The following is a 16,845-nucleotide window of genomic DNA, read 5'->3' as shown; positions in this document are numbered from 1 at the left end:
TTGAGCGATAGAAAAACCATTCTGGACACCTGTCAATCAAAGATGCCATCTTGTATTCAAGTGAGCTACGCTGTTCCAGTGAGCAATGAATAAAAACGAACCAACGCCAAAATGGAAAGTAGCTCAGACTTAGGATCTCGCTCTCGTGCACGTTATAACCTTGCTGCTGCTACCGGCCTTAGATAGCAGTTCGGCCAAGACACAGCGGCAGTCGTCAGGCCCCGATGCGGCAAACCATAACCAGGAAGATGGGACTCGCCTCCCTTCTTGCTGTGGTCCTCTTCATTGCCGGAGTGCCGGCATTGACGTTCTCCCAACGTTATGAACTGGTAAGGAAGAAGTATGGTTTAAAACCATGCCCAAGGAAAAAATATTTGTTAAGATATTTTCTTTAATTATTTACTAAAGGGCTACATTGTGTAGCGGCACGACAGTTACAACCGTCTTCACCACCACGTTGTAAATGTTACAAATCTTTTCAGATTATCTGATCCCCCAATGCGCCGCGTTATCTATAATTGGAGGTAGGAAATGAAAGCTGCTTCATTTGCTAGAAGTGCAAGAAGTTTAGAAGGTGCAGCAAAATATGAGACAGAACTCTCGCAATAGAATTTACCAGCGTTCCATTTTTTAGTTAGTCAAGTGGGCATGATGACGTAAGAGCCAGTGAGGCTATGATTCGCCCCACACATGCTGCGCTATCTCATATGCGAGAGCTAATGGGTGATAACATTTAGCAACAAGATCAAAATATTTACCAGCAAAAGTAAATTCAACATTCCCCATGGACAAGGACAAATGTTTCCTCAACTGCAAAGCGTTTTTTCGGAGAAACGCGTATGAGTTTTTATTGTAGTTTCGTGCTACATTTGGGTGGATGATTTTCCCCTTTCATTCACCAACTCATCGACGCTGTTGCGAGAATTAAACAAATGGCCAATTTATTTTTTGAATGTACAAAGACATGTCATCCTTTTTCAATCTATTGAGAGAGGGAACGTCCCAGAACGTGTACAAAAGTAAATAACCTGGGAGCTTGGCCCCATGCGCCGCTGTCGCAAATAATTATTCATAGGCAAAAATAGTTTTAGAAGTGTACCGGCTCTAGTAACCATTTGCCCCGGCCTGCTATCTTGTTGCAAGCGTGCAGCGTCTTCTCTCTCTCTAGTTTACTCTTTCCATTCCATTATTGCTTAACCCATCTTAGTATAGCGAACGAAACAAACGTCTACTTGGCCTCCCTAACTTCCTTTTTCTTAGATTCTCTTTTTCGTTTACTTCGAACCTTACTTTTTCCCTATTAGGCTTTTCGACCCAGCCGGATGACAATCCTTGTCATTCTTCCTTTTCACTCTATTAGCATTCATAGTATACTTAACGCTCTTTCCGATGTCTGTCTACACAGTCTAACGGGTAGAGTATTGGGCTGCTGTGCTAAGCGAACGGAGTTCGAAACCAGCCGTCGTAACACCTTGGGCATGCGACTCTGAGTACATGCCGCTAGTCATAAAACCTCTTTCACGCTAACTTGCTTCACTGAAAATGTGCCACTGGGGAAGCTGCGCCCTTAAATGAAACCACTTTGACACCAACTTGGGTCACTGGGTATGCGCCTCCGGGTATGTGTCGAGATTCAGGGTACCTCATTGACGGAACGTTGAATCAGGGGGTATGTGCCAGTGGTTATGTGCAACTCTTCAATGACAATCTTCAATGATCAGTGCAACTCTTCAATGATCACGTCGATACCGGACCTTTTTCGGTGAGTGGTCGTTTTGCCAAATTATTGGAACTTTTCGTGTGGACCACGCCGGCGAGGCGCGGGTAGGCTTAGGCCTACCTCGACGAAGAGGGGCAACATGCCCGAAGTAGAGATGGTGGAGGGAGAGGATATCTCTCGCGAAGAAGCGAATAGCCCTGGTTGGACGACAGCGCTGGGCAGGAACAAGAAAGCTCGTGTAGAAACGCCAGTTTCGGCGGGCAACGCATCGCACGTGGGCTCGAAGGGAGGCCGCCGCACGGCAGCCCCGCAAGGCGCGATGAAGCGCCTCGCAGCCGCATCGAGGCTCCCCCGACTACCGAAGGACCACATACGAATTATCGTCAGGCCGAGGGATGGACTTGACATCAGAAAAACAAGCCAAATTAGGCTCGCACAAGCTCTTGCCATGGCGGCTGCTCTAGCCCCGGCAGAGACCGACATCGTTTGCCCTAACGTTGCCCAGAACATTCTCGTCGTTTCCACTCCAGCGAAGAAGAATGCAAACGCTTACGCAGGGATCCAACAGATTCGACTAAGCGAAGGATCATACAAGGTGGCGGCATATATGGCGGCCCCCGATAACACCTGTAAAGGAGTCATACGAGGCGTGGACACCGACATCAGCGAGGCCCAGCTCCAAACGATGATTGTCAACCACCGAAATCCAAAGGCCCTAGAAGCCAAGAGGATCAAGAACACCACGACGGTGGTAGTGCTTTTCGACGGCATGCAGGTGCCAAACTACGTCATGTGCGGCGTCAGCTTGCTACGCTGCACACTCTACAAGCGCCAAACCGACGTGTGTTACGCGTGTGGAGGCCTAGGCCACAGGGCCGATGTTTGCCCCAACCCAAACAAGAGGGTGTGCAGAGGCTGTGGACTCGCCTCCCCACCCGAAGATCACCAGTGCTCACCGAAATGTGCCCTTTGCGGAGGGACACATCCCATGGCGGACAGAACGTGTAAAGAACGCTTTCAAGTCCCTTACGTCGTGCGACGGAGAAGACGGCGCCGAAAGCGCGCCAAAAAGACTCAGCAACAGCTGGCCCAGGAAGGCCGGCCACGTGATTCCAGCGTGGCAAGTGCTCCCAGGCGGGGGCGCTCCGTCACGCCAGCTGGCCGCCGGCGCAGCTCTCGCTCTCGCTCCAGAGGGCGCTCTGACTCCCGGGTGCGGATCCAGAAAGAGCCTACCTGGGCGGATCGTGCCAAGCCGAAGCCAGCGGCGCCCCCACGAAAGGTAAAGCAGGTAGCATTGCCTGAGCATAGGGAAGACCCCAGGGTAGCTACGTTGGTCCAAGAGAATGCTCGCCTGAAGGCCGAGCTTCAACAGATGAGGGCTGACTTTGAGTCGTTCCGCAAATCTTACTCCTCGCAGGGCGAGAGACAGCAGATGCCCCCGCCAGGGGAGGCACAGGCGCGCTCGGGTAAACGTGGGGCCTCGCCCCCGCAAAGGGAGTGGGACTCTATGGAGACCGAGTCCAACACCAAGGCACTGGAAAGCATGCAGCAATCGATTAAACAACTTGCTGATAGCATGACTACCCTACTTAAAAGAGTGTCGTCTCTTGAAAGTACGCAGGCAGCGCTAGCTACGGCACGCTCACCTCCGAAAGGCCCGAGCATTGCACAGTCACCTTCAGGCGCTGTAGCAGTGAACCCCATAAGGGAGTGGCTAATTGAGAACAGTAATCATGGCGGGCAACACTAATCAGCTGGTCGTGTGGCAGTGGAACTGCGCTAGTTTCAAAAGGCGCAGGGCTCCGCTGCAGCAGTTTGTTGCTTCTCAGGCGGTCAAACCGCACGTAATTATATTGCAGGAAACTCTAGGTGATGCGCTAACCTTCCCGGGCTATCGAGTAGTCTCGGTGCGCGAGAAGGGGAAGCGTGGTTTGGCAACCTTGGTCGCACGAAAATGCTCCTTTCAAGAGCACGTATTACAACTGGGCAAAACCAGGGCGGAGGTCATTATGGTCGAAATCATCCCCAACAGCTGGCTCAAAAACAACGTTTTCATCCTGAATGTCTACAGCTCGCCGTCGGACAACCGGCAGGCGTTCGCTTCTATCATGGCAAAAGCGGTGGCTCTAGCCAAGGGAGCCCCATCGTGGTAGCGGGAGACTTTAATGCTCCGCACGACGCTTGGGGCTACCATAGGCAATCCCCCAAGGGTAACAATCTCCTAAAGTCGGTATCGGACTGTTCGCTGGAACTTATTACGGATCCGCAATACCCGACGAGAACTGGCACGTCGGTGGCCCGAGACACAACTCCGGACTTGGCGTTCGTCAAGAACGTCCCAGGGGCAGGGTGGCAAAATTTACAAGAGAACCTAGGTAGCGACCACTTCATATTGTCTATTACCCTAGCAGTCAATGCAGCTCCCCTCAAAGAATTTAAAGCGACGGACTGGGATGCCTTTCGGAAATTGCGAAAGGAGGACCAGGATGAATATGACAGCTTAGACAGCCTCTTTGCAAGGCTCAAGGAGGATGCTAATGCTGCGACCAAGGTTGTCAAAACGGACCTGAGGGTTGATCGGATGGATGCGCGTCTCGCGCACCTCTTAGAGGCCAAGAATTCCATCCTAGCCCGATGGAGGACGCAAAGATTAAATCGCAGGCTTCGAAAGAAAATTGCGCAGCTGAATCGCGAGATTGAAGCCTACTCTATTGAACTGTCGAAACAGCAGTGGAACGAAGTATGTTCTTCGGTTGACGGACAGATGAGAGTGGGAGGCAAGTGGAACCTCCTCAAACAATTACTTGATGAGTCGCAGTCCAAGGGAAATCAGAGATTGGCTATTGACAGAATCGTTCATAGCCAAAAGGCGAAGGGGGTGTCCGAAAAGGCCCTCCTGCAGAGGTTAGCGGACAGATATCTTCCGCTGGGCCCTTCCGGGGATGCGGACTATCCTCGTTACCGGGGGGGACTGGTTGAGGAGCTGGACGCACCTTTTACGGAACCCGAAATTCTGGAGGTCCTCCATGAGCTCAACGGGCGCTCTGCACCGGGCCCGGATGGGATCTCAAATAAGCTCTTGCGCAACTTGGACGGTAAATCCATCGAAAAGCTCACTGAGGAAGTCAATAAAATCTGGGAGACGGGGCTGGTCCCCGAATCCTGGAAGACGGCCTCGGTTGTGCTCATCCCAAAGCCAGGTAAACCTCTAGCGCCAGAGAACATGCCGCCCATCTCGCTTACGTCCTGTGTGGGCAAGGTGGCTGAACATGCGATTCACAATCGGGTATCCCGGTACATAGAGTGCAAAGAGCTATTTCCACACAATATGGTGGGATTTAGACCTGCACTATCCACACAGGATGTCATGCTCCTTATAAAGAGACAGATTATTGACAACTACACCAGGGATACTAGAGGCATACTAGCTCTAGACCTGGCCAAAGCTGTTGACAATATCTCGCACAAGTTTGTGCTTGAGGCGGTCTTGGATATGGGGCTGGGACAACGTTTCCACGCGTACGTTAGCTCCTTTCTGAGGGATCGCAGGGCTACCATCAAGATCGGTCAGGTCAAATCCGAGGAATTTACCTTGGGAGCGAGAGGTACCCCACAGGGGGCAGTCATATCTCCTCTACTCTTCAATATTGCCATGAAGGGCCTCTCGGAGCGACTCGCCATGGTGCGCGGGACTAACCATGCTCTCTACGCGGACGATATCACCGTGTGGTGCATGGGAGGGTCCGACGCCGAGGTAGAGCAGGCGCTTCAACAAGCACTAGACATCACGGAGAACTTTCTAGTCAGTTCGGGCCTGAGCCTGTCACCGGCTAAGTCCGAGTTACTACTGTACAGACCCACACGACAAGGGGTGAGGCACTGCACTCCTTTAGAGCAGATTCCCATAGCTCTATACACACGGGATGGGCTGATGATCCCCAGGGTAGACTCCATCAGGATCCTCGGACTCCTATTGGAGTCCAAGGGGGGCAACTCACAGACAATAGCCCGCATCACCTCCAAGACGGAGAACATGCTTAGGCTCATACTCAGGGTCTCGAACCGCAGGGGAGGGCTGAGCGAGAGCAATCTCCTACGGCTCTACCATGCGTTTCTCAAGAGCCACATTAATTACGTCGCTTCGGCGCTGCACTGGTCCAAAAGAGAAGAGACAAAAATCGATGCACTAATGCGCAAAAGTATAAAGCGAGTTCTAGGCTTGCCTATCACCACCAGCACCGAGAAGCTCATACAATTAGGCATGCATAACTCACTCGCGGAGGTGATCGAGGCCCAGCAGATGGCTCAGGTCGTGCGTCTATCGGCCTCGCGGGCTGGTAGGCGCATCCTGGAATCCATAGGCTGCGGTCTTACGGAGACTAACCAGCGTAAAGTGACTCTACCGTCCTCAATCAGAGGTACGTTTACGGTAGCTCCACTTCCAAGAAATGTCCACCCGCAATACAATGTAGGGCGCCGCATAGCTCGGGCCCGTTCTTTATTAAAATCGGTTGCAGATAGTCGGGATCTCGCAGCCTTTGTCAATGCAGCCCAGTACGAGCGTTCCGATTGCTTCGCAGTGGTTTCTGTCGACCATACTGGCAAACTCCTGTGCTCTGCCTCGGTTCGAAATGTTTCGGCAACGGTGGCTGAGCAAATGGCCATCGCTATAGCAATGAAGGACCCGTCGCGTCCAAATATATTCACGGACTCGCGATCCGCAGCTAGCGCTTTCGCTTCGGGCTCGATCTCGCGGGAAGCAGCGGCCATCCTCGGCAGCGAGGGGGCTGCCGGGTTTCACACTATAAAATGGTTCCCGGCCCACATGGGGGCCAACGTACATCCCGATGTTCCCAACGCCAATGAATTTGCCCATGACCGTGCGCGAGGTTTCGCTCACCGCGGCGGTGCCGGCGGATTCGAAGGCGGGGACGCCGGGAGGTACAGGGACTCACTCCTCACTTTCCACGAGATCTTGACTCATTATCATCTTTCGCGGAGGGCTTTTCCACTTCCTCACCCTAGACTCACTCGATCGCAATCGACGGCCTTTAGGATGCTCCAAACGGGGTCTTTCCCTTCGAGGGGCAGATTTAGTCACTTCTCGCTCAACATCGAACCGCAATGTCCGGACTGCGGAGAGGCGTACTGCTCATTCGCTCACATGCTCTGGCAATGTCCTGCGTTACGCGACACAGAGTTCAACAACGAAGAGGTCTGGGAGGAAGCCCTTAAAAGCGGCGACCTCTCGGTTCAACTTCGGACTGTCCAGAGGGCCTGCGAGAGGGCGGAGGGCCATGGTCTTCCGGTCCCTGCGTGGGAGCAGCCCGCGACTGCTACCGACTCCCCCTGAAAGGGGGCGTCCAGACGCAGTTCCTCAGGACCTGAATAAAAGTTCTTTGTCTGTCTGTCTGTCTGTCTGTCTTCAATGACAAAAAAATTATTAAACGTTTTGTCCGGTACCGGCCGGAATGGAATCCACGTGGTACATATTTAGGCAGTCTAGTGTGCATATATATTCACACACGAGCCACGTACCGAGTTCGCGGTGACGTCGATAGATGGCGCAACATGTCCAACGGAAAGTGTGAGGCATCCTGGGGCATACAGGCTTCATACGTTACACGTATCTGCGGCGACAATACGGTATTTTGCGACATTGTTTCAATGCAAATCCCATTACCGTCGACATTTATAGTGAGATGGGTTGTGCCGTATTTTTTACAATATAGACGCTTCCAGAATGCGGCTTACACGGGAGAAATCGGCGGTGAACCTTAATTACTTAGACGTGATTACAAACCAGGTTCATGTTGGGATTCCACCCAGAAAGTTCGGATAAACGAGAAGGCACGCGAAATTTTGTTGCGGAGAAAGTTGTTGCGCAGAAATTCTGTTGCGTAAGTACTGCGTAATATGGGCCGTGACCGCCATGATTGTCTCTTTCTAACGAAGTTCGCTGTCCTGAATTTCATACTCACGGACACATACCTACGAGAAATTGTTCCTATTCTTTTTATCAATCAATTACCCTCAATGTCCTAAGTCATTAGAGAGGGGAGTGGGTACAAATATAAATGCAATGCAATACCAACAACATAGAAATAATACAGAATAAATGACAACCACAACAGGAATGATGCAACAATTAGGTAGTTAATGAAAAAAAAAAAAAACAGATTCGTAGCAGCACTTCTAAAAGCATTAATGTTTCTAATAGCGACAACATTGCATGGAAGGTGATTCCAACATGAACATGTACTGGGAATAAATGAGTCATGATAACATTTCATGTTTGGAAATCGAATATCTACTGCTTTGATGGTGATCGATGCGTGTTGAAGTGCCGGATGGTTTTGTTAGCAGCCTATTCTTAATGAATGAATTGTAATGATAAATCTTATAGAAAAGAAAAGCGGAAAGCCTTTCTACGATGAGAAAGGCTGAGTAAAGAAAGTGTGTTTTACATAACTCGAACACTAGCGTTGCAAATAATGAAACCTGATGCATGGTTTTGTACCGCCTCTAAGTCAGCTATGAGTGAATCGAGACAAGCAATCGATATAGCTGCTGCATACTCTAGTTTAGTTTGGACCAAAGTTTTATAAAGCTGCATCTAGACAGATACAGGGGCTGGAAAAAAATTCTGCAGAGATAGCCTAACATACGACTGGTATAGTTAAGTTATTTAATCCAAGTGAGTTTTCCAAGATAAGTTATACGAGATGTGCACGCCAAGGTACTTGTATGAGTACACAGATTTCAAATCAGTGTTGTTATTGTGATATGTTGGGTGATTATTTGTTGTCGATAAGCACACATATATTTGCATTTGTTAATATTTCGTTTTATGTTTCATGACTGGCACTACTTGTAAACCCGGTTATTATCAGATGGCAATGTCTGCTAAGTCGCTGTGAATATTATTACGATAGCATCGAAAGATGTTGAAGAGACGAGCCGCCGCGCGAAAGACGACGAAGTGTGTCTGTGCTCTTGGTGCGAGCGATTGTGGGCCTGGCTGTCTGGCTTCTGTGTAAATAGCCTGTAAATAGCCTCTTTCGTCTGTGTCCTTCCACACGTAACAATATGTTTATATATGACGCTGTCATGAGCAAAAACACGGATGAAAGGCGTTATGTTTGTGGACAAGTTTCTAAATAAAATTAGAAATAGCAGAGTACCTATTACGGAGCCCTGTAGTACGCCTGAGCTAACTGAAGAATGAGCTGAATCCATGTGATTAGCTGGTTACAAACTGGTAACGATTTGTGAGTAGAACTTTCAACCAAGCAAGAAATTGACTATCCAGATTAAGAATGCAATTTAGGAAACGGCAATTCATGTGTTACTGTGTTTAATACCTTTGAGAAATCTAAAAATGTGCAGTCCATCGATCGGGCACTCCTGGTCAAGGAATGAAATCTAATTCTTGAGTGAAACACAAAAATTGAGTTTAACACGAAGCTGTCTTGAGGAATCTGTGCTCAGCATTACTAAAAAAATGAATTGCCTCCAAAAAACTTACCTAAGGGAGAGAAATTGAGATGGTCCATGATATTGCTTGATATGTAGGTTATTGATACGGGTCACTATTTTTAGGATAGTGCTATACCCAATTTCAATTTAACAGGTATACAGCCAGTTTACATCGATTGCTCAAATAGTTTTGAAAGGTTTATGGAAGGATGAGCAACGTGAATATAGACATTGTTGTTTGCCTGTATACCTTCGTAACCAGAAGAGCTTCCACTGAAAAAGAACGTCCACAGCGTCGTTGAAAGTGAGAGTCCTCACTTTAATTTGGTTTATAACTGTTTTCATACCAACGCCACACATTTTAACATCGTCCTACATTACCAAATACGTTCGTACATACTGCGACTGAAACGACGAAGGTATTGTAACGAAAGAGAATGATAATCTGTATTCGTAGCTGAAGAGTGATATAACAGGTGTTTCCCGTTATTAGAGGGAGCCTATGCGGCTGTAGGCGGATACTAGCGGCAAGAAAGGGTTCGGCAATAATTTCGATAATTAACAAAACTATCATAACTAACCCTTTCTAATTACTTACTTTTAGGGCACATGTTGCGATTGTGAAATTGATGCTGAAGAGTAGAAAAGTCGTGCCTACTTAGCAGAATTGCTATGACTAGCACCACTTTCGCGGGATCTGTTCCTGAGATCCGCTAAAAGATGCCTCGGCGTTCCTCCGCTTCGGTGAAGTTGCCTGCGCTTCGGTGTACCTGTTTTGGATTGCCGAAGATGTGTTGCGTTAACAGATGTAGAGGAACCCAGGTAGACGATGACAGACATGCATGGATGACAGGCTTGATACCACAATTAATTTCATGAGAGAAGCTCCACAGACTATGCCTGAGGACTATGAAAGATGGATAACGGAGTATACGCCCTGTAAGTCGCTTTGTTTTATGTGCATGAAATTCATGCTTACTTTCAATTTCGCCCTAAAGTTATGCCACGGGGCAAACCACGCGAATAACAATAATAAAAAAAACTTCCACAGCTGCGTTACAGCACGGAATCTACAAACACCAGCTTTTTCAAGAATAACAAAAGGACAGCTTTGAGTGTGTATCGGGTGTTGAGAAAATCGGTCGCGAATAGCTGCCAAGACCTTGTTCGCGGAAGGCTTAAGATATCCCGCTGTTTTTTCTGTTCGATCTGTACTCGAAAGTCAGAAATAATTTCAAAATATTTCAGTCGCTTCCCCTGTGTGTCATTTCTATTGTTTCGTTTCGCTATGTAGAGGGGGATTCGTTGTTCCCTTCAAGATCTAGGATTTATATTTGTTTTCGAAATGCTACGCTAGTCTCTTCTATAAATTGCCAACGAAACTTCGTCCAGCTGGGATACGTAAGATATGTCATTGGAAGCTTGCTTTGCAGCATGTGGCAAGCTTGCTGCAACTATATGGGCTTATATAACGGTTGGACGCTGGCGCAGTCGATCAGGCTCCCGCGTGGGGACGCGGTCAGAAACATGAAACTTTACGTCATTCTATCCCTGGCCTGTTTAATCGCTGTGGTACCAGCACCAACGTTTGCCCGTTATTATGGGGTGGTAAGTTCTAAACGAAGTTTAAGTCCCTTCTCTGGTAACAATTACGACGATGTTATTTGTTTAGGTACTATAAGACAGGGCGATCGGTCATAGCACAATACCATGAACACAAGTTCTTGCAAACTCTATAAAAGTAAGTTTAAGACAGTCTGTGGATACTAAGACGTTAAGCAGATTGCATTGCAGTCTGACACACTCACACTCTTTTCTATAGAATTGTAGAGGCTGTTTGTACACGCAAGTTGTTACGAAGTATTCTTCAGGAGTCTTTCTTCTTTCTCAAGTATATTTTGATCCAGAGTCGTACAAATGGCCTCGCATGCGGAAAACCTGTAGACAGTGGTGAATAAAGAGAGCAAGAACTTAAGTCGACATTCTGTCTATGCCGACATGCTTAGACTTCACAGTAAAATATATGTACACTAGGTTTCTAGAATCTTTGCCAAAATTTTTTTGTGAGGAAAAAGGCAAACGTGCCGAACGCTGTAGCTGTTAACGGTGGCACCATGGTTTGGCTTCGGTGGCCATTAATAGATCTTTTTCTGGACATTCAACACGATGAAAACTCGCCCAGGTTACCCTACATCTGCTAACACGATTATCTCAAACTTTCTCAAACAGAAAGGTTCACCAAATGCGGCTTACTCCGGAGAAATTTTCGGTGCGCCTGAATCGCTTGGTGGCGGATACGAGACAGGAAACCTGCGGGCCATCAACACGGGATCGATGCCGGGTCTTCATCCACAAATGCCAAGTGGTCCCTACGGAAGCCAGATGGGATTCCAGCCTTTCCATCAGCTTCAACCGGTAAGCAATCGGAGGCAGTTTACTCAGTAACTTGCTTGTGAAAACTGCGTACCATTAATGGGAAGCACCTAGCACTAGCTTAGCTCTTAGCCTACTGCCTGCGCTTTGTATGCTTGACAACGTAACTGGAAGTCATTGCAACCAAAAACGAACATAGTATCTTTCGTAGCGAGGCGTTCAGCTGCTTTTGTCTGGAGGACTATCTTCTCGCCAAACTAAAAGTCTTGAGCATCGATGGTAGACACAATTGTCTCCCATTATAACAAGGTGACCTGCTGCGACGATTATTTGGCGACATGTTGGGCAGACACTAGCGTGAGGTCTTGTCTGTATGGTAGCCCCTTGCAAGAAAACAAAAGAAAAGAAAAGATGAGCAGACTTCGACAATAGCTCCTGTCTGTAACTGCGGCATCATCAGGTCTCCCAGAGCAGATGGGGCGCCCTCTTGCTTGCTTGCTCCTAATACGATGGCGCCTGTCCCTTGCAGAGGATTGATCAAGAAGCCAGCGGTTAAACGGAGGAGGAGAGATAAAACTAAGAAAAGAAAGTAAGGCAGGGTGAGGTGAAATTTTTCCAAGTGCATGATATTAAGGGAGACCACGTTTAGAGAGTTTTTTAAGGAGACGTAGGGGTTGTTTACCATCGTCGCTTCCAGAACTCCATGAGGGGAGATATATGGGCTTGTTGGTACGGCATCTGCTACTTTGTTGCTCCACAACAAAGTAGCAGAACTCGTTTGCGCTATAATATTGCTTGCCATGGCCTTCAACGCACCTGCGCAGATGGCTTCACTGCCAGAGTCTGCTTATACATAAAACCCAACAGAAATTTCCAAGCACCGACAAATGTCAGATGGCGACTGATTCGACTGAGTGCGCGACTCCATGATTGCATATCGCGGCACGTAGTGGAGTCAGTGCCAGCTCCCGTATGGAGGCAAATTTGAGGTATCCGCCTGATTAAAAAACAGGTGGTTTCGCCCGCAAGGCGAAGCATAGATTGTGAAAGCAAATTAGTAGGCAGCTATACGAACTTACTTTAGTAGTTTTATCAGCCGTGTAAACTTGTAAATATAGGCACACTAACTGAATTGACAAGATGGTGTCACGCGCACACAAGCAAACATGAACACATCTCGCTGGACGGCCGCGGATACTCACAGTGAAAACGCTGGAGTGAGGAAGCGTGGCCGCAGCAGCGAGCGAATTGACCTTCGTGCTGTATTTCGCTTCAACGCGAATTAAGCGGCGAAAACACAGCGCACACGAAGCTATCAGCACCAGGCGCACTCTGTCCCCATCACAGATCGCTTTAACGAGAGGGCCCGCGTGGCCGCGCCATACGCAGCCGCCGCCGGAGTAGAACACTCCCCCCTCCCTCCCCTACCCCGGTAACTGGCGCGCGACGGGACACGGCGCGCTTACTCCCCGCTTTCTTCCCTCGTGAGCGCGAGATTGAGCCACCATCGTCGGCCCACCTCCTTACGCTTTCACTCGCACATACAGCACACGACGAGCGGCGCCGATGTCATCGCCCTTGGACTTTATACGGAACATCACAACGACACCGATAGCAGTATTTCGCCTGTAGTGCCCACATAATGCTATTGCAATAAAATATGGGCCGATCTCAAAGGCAGCGCAGTCTAACACAGCGTATCAAAGCGTTGGCGGTCACTAGGGAAGAATGCGAGAAACTGGCACGTGGTTTCCGCGCCGGATGTTTAAAAGTCCGGCTTTGTCACGGGAGAAGCACACGTGCGATCGTGGCCTAATGGTCAGTGCAATGCGCGGCTGCGCGGGAAGACAGAGGTACGATTCCACCGTCGGTCACGCATTTATTTATGACATTCTTAGTGGAATTCATCTCCTTTGCAGGTACATAACAAAGAAATTGGCCGCCATCCCGCCCTGCGAGCGTGAATGTCCAGCGAAGCTGTATCAAACAGCAAACACACACACATACCGATAACTACGGTCTAAAAACGCGCCTTAATTCTCTCTTGTGGTTGGACCTCTAGCTCTCAAGGGGAAAACGATTGAGTCGCCGACGGCTGCCCGAGGTAGCGTAATGAAGCTTTCGCTTCAGAACGCGAGGTGTTTTGAGCTTTCGTGCGGCCAGCTATCGAGACGTCACACTCATCACAAGCTAAGTATGCTATCGCATACTTAAAAAGTGAGCGCTCCTATGTTCCGGCCTAATTTATCAGTTGTCTTCGTCCTCTGGCAAAGGGGAAGCTGAGGATAATGATATAGCTTGATGACAACGAGAAGTTGCCGTTGTGTCAATGACGGCTCATTAAACGAATGAACCAACAGACAAAGAAAACTCAAGTTCAATTGAAATTTATACTATTTATTTATTCATTTTGGCAATACTGCGGACTCAAGGTCAAAGCAGGGTGGACAATACAAATGCAAAAAAGCAGCAAAAAACCGAAAGAATAACAACAAATAAACAATAGCGATGCAGGATCAAAAATGGTAATTCTCTATCTGATGACTAGCCTCAGTAAGGAAATTCCAATCATGCATGCTCCTTGGAAAATAAGAAAATTTCAACATGTCAGTTCGAGCAAAATATGGCTTCAGCATGTTTCGTTGGTGGTGTCGGGTGGGTCTGCTAGTTAAGGATGATAAATATGGTGATAGATATAGGCCTAGCTTGTTATTAAAAGTTGGGAAAGAAATTCTAATCTAAATGTTTCTCTTCGTGCCTGTAAAAGTGGTATGTCATTAGCTTGCATTAAATTAGAGGGCGAGTCTAACGAGGAAAATTTGTTAAATATAAACCTTACAGCCTTCCTCTGAATACGCTCAAACTATCAATGTTACGTTTACTATAAGGGTCCCATATAATGCACGCATATTCTAGTTTTAGTCGCGCAGGAGCGGTGTAGCAGTGGAGTTTAACATTAGTAGGAGCAGTTCTAAGTTTATATGTTTCAGGACACTTAGTTTGCGACAGGCAGATGAGCACACATTATCGATATGAAGATTCCAAGATAGGTTAGACGTCAGTGTCGCACGGAGATATTTGTAGTTGTAGCAACTTACTTGTTGTAATGGTGAAAACGCTAAGAAGTGAATATGTGAAAGTGGATTCTTTTTCCGAGGTACTGGAAGGGCAGACACATTTGCTTATGTTTAGTGACATTCCCGATTGTGTACATCATTCATGTATATTACCCAGACTAGTAATGAGGTCGTTGTAATCGTTAGCGCATATAATTTCTTTAAAAAGGACACAATCATCAGCAAATAATCTGATTTCTACACCAGGGTTAACAACATCATCAATATTATTGATATACAGTAGAAATAGCAAAGGGCCTAGACTGCCCTGTGGTACACCAGATGTGACTGGAAGACAGTCCGAGAGTTGGCCTCCAACATCTACGTATTGTTTCCGATTAGTTAAGTAGGTTGAATTCCAACAAACAAAAATTTCTGGAATACCAATTGTTCCAAGTTTGACAATTAGTTTACCGTGAGGAACTTTCTCAAAAGCTTCGCAGAAATCTAAGAAAACCATATCTTTCTTGCCGTGTCTATCCTGTCTATCCAGGGTTAATGGAAGAGAATGAAACAATGTGACTCGGTTACTGTTGAAAAACCTTTGCGAAACCCATGTTGAAATTTAGTCAATATAGAGCGCTCTTCCAAGAATTTATTCATACTAGTTGCTATGATACGTTCGCTAAATTTGCAACATGACAAAGTTAGTGAAATAGGATGGTAATTTCCTAGTATTGGGCGGTCTGCCTTTTTAAATTTGGGCACAATTCGGGCTCTCCTCCAGTTATTGGGAAATTTGGAAGTCTGCAAAGCACGTTTAATTGAAAAAAAAATCGTGACGATAAGTTCTTGTATCACAGTAGATTAACAATTTTGCTTACCAAACTTCATCACACTGGAGTACCTCCAAATTTGTTCGTTGACCACAAATAGAAATGCAGTTTATAAAGTTTCAATTGTTACATTTCTAATTAACAAATTTAGGAACCGTGTTGTAGTTGCTGAATTGCAGCAAGCAGGTACTGGAAGCGTAACATTTTGCTAGGAACTCTGTTCCTTGCTCAAGTTTTGACAATTAATTAGGCAATCGAATGTGCCGTGAAACGCGTTGTTGTTGCAAGTGAACAGTGTTCAGTACTGCCTTTTTTTTCATGGTGCGTAAACAAATTAAGGTAAACGGAATTAGACTTCTCGTCAGTCTTGCTGCTACTCAGTTCTTGCAACCGGTGCAAAGAACATAGCTTTCAGCAATATGGTACGCTTTGTGTACATGGAAATTTGAATTCTGCCATTAAAGCATGTACCTCAAAGTTTTACATAAAGAGTTAAACAGCGAAACTTTGATAAATTGTTGTTAGTATTGTCGATTATCATTTCAGATTTCATATGAGCCGCTGCTGCGAAGTTGAGTACGTAAACATGGTTTTGTATCAAGTGGGCCATTCTTAACAAATTGAAACAGTCTTCGCAGAAATAGGCGGTATAAATTTCACATAGCCCCCACGGTAAGCGTTGTGACTCTGTCGTTCAGCTGCTGAGAACGAAACAGCGGTTCGATTCGTGGCCCTGGCGCCACACTTAGATGATGGCGTTAAAACGCGTTAAAGAAGCGCAGGTGGACAAATTAGTCCGGAGCCATTTATAATGACGAACCCACCATGCCAGTTTGGGAACGTTGTAAACTCCAAAATTTTAATGAGTTTTCCTCTCGTAAACTGTTGCGAAGCCACTGCCCTGATGAAATATGAAACGAAATGGTACAGCGAGGTAAGTAAAATTATATGGTTGCTTCTCAGCAAATTTCTCGTGAATGACGTTTTCGTGAGCAACTGTACGTAATGCTTAGTCGTTTTGTTTTTTGCCTATCGCAGCTGAATCGGTACGCCCTAGGTAACGCTTTGTTCCGGGCGACGAGCGCCATGGTGAATAACGGAGAACCAGTGTACGGAGATGGACTTTACGGCGGTGCTTTTGGAAACCATAGGAGTCCTGGTAAGTGAGAAGATACTACACTCAAGCGCAGCAATTCCCGGACTCGATTGCCAGCTTAAGTCCTTCTCTAGATACAGTCCATCATTATTGCATCTTTTTTTGCAATAAATCAAAAACCATATTGTCACCAAAAAGAAAATTTAGTCAGAAAAGGTGACTGGGAAAAATGCTGCCTAATGAGAGCTTGACAGAGCCACAGCCACCCAATGGTGGGGAAGGCAG

General features: G+C 47.1%; 1 protein-coding gene across 1 annotated transcript; it reads left to right on the top strand.

Annotated features, from left to right (window-relative positions):
- Window positions 1-123: 123 nt before the first annotated feature.
- LOC119452694 (uncharacterized) lies at window positions 124-16,631 on the top strand. Its single transcript, XM_037714659.2, has 3 exons — window positions 124-329; window positions 11,429-11,614; window positions 16,503-16,631. The coding sequence occupies exons 1-3, from the start codon at window positions 225-227 to the stop codon at window positions 16,629-16,631; spliced, it is 420 nt and encodes a 139-aa protein (XP_037570587.1). The 5' UTR covers window positions 124-224.
- Window positions 16,632-16,845: the final 214 nt, after the last annotated feature.

This window comes from Dermacentor silvarum, chromosome 5, assembly GCF_013339745.2.
Source record: "Dermacentor silvarum isolate Dsil-2018 chromosome 5, BIME_Dsil_1.4, whole genome shotgun sequence".
Lineage (NCBI taxonomy): Eukaryota > Metazoa > Arthropoda > Arachnida > Ixodida > Ixodidae > Dermacentor > Dermacentor silvarum.
Note: the sequence above shows the minus strand (reverse complement) of the source record. Positions and strands in the feature narration are given on the sequence as shown.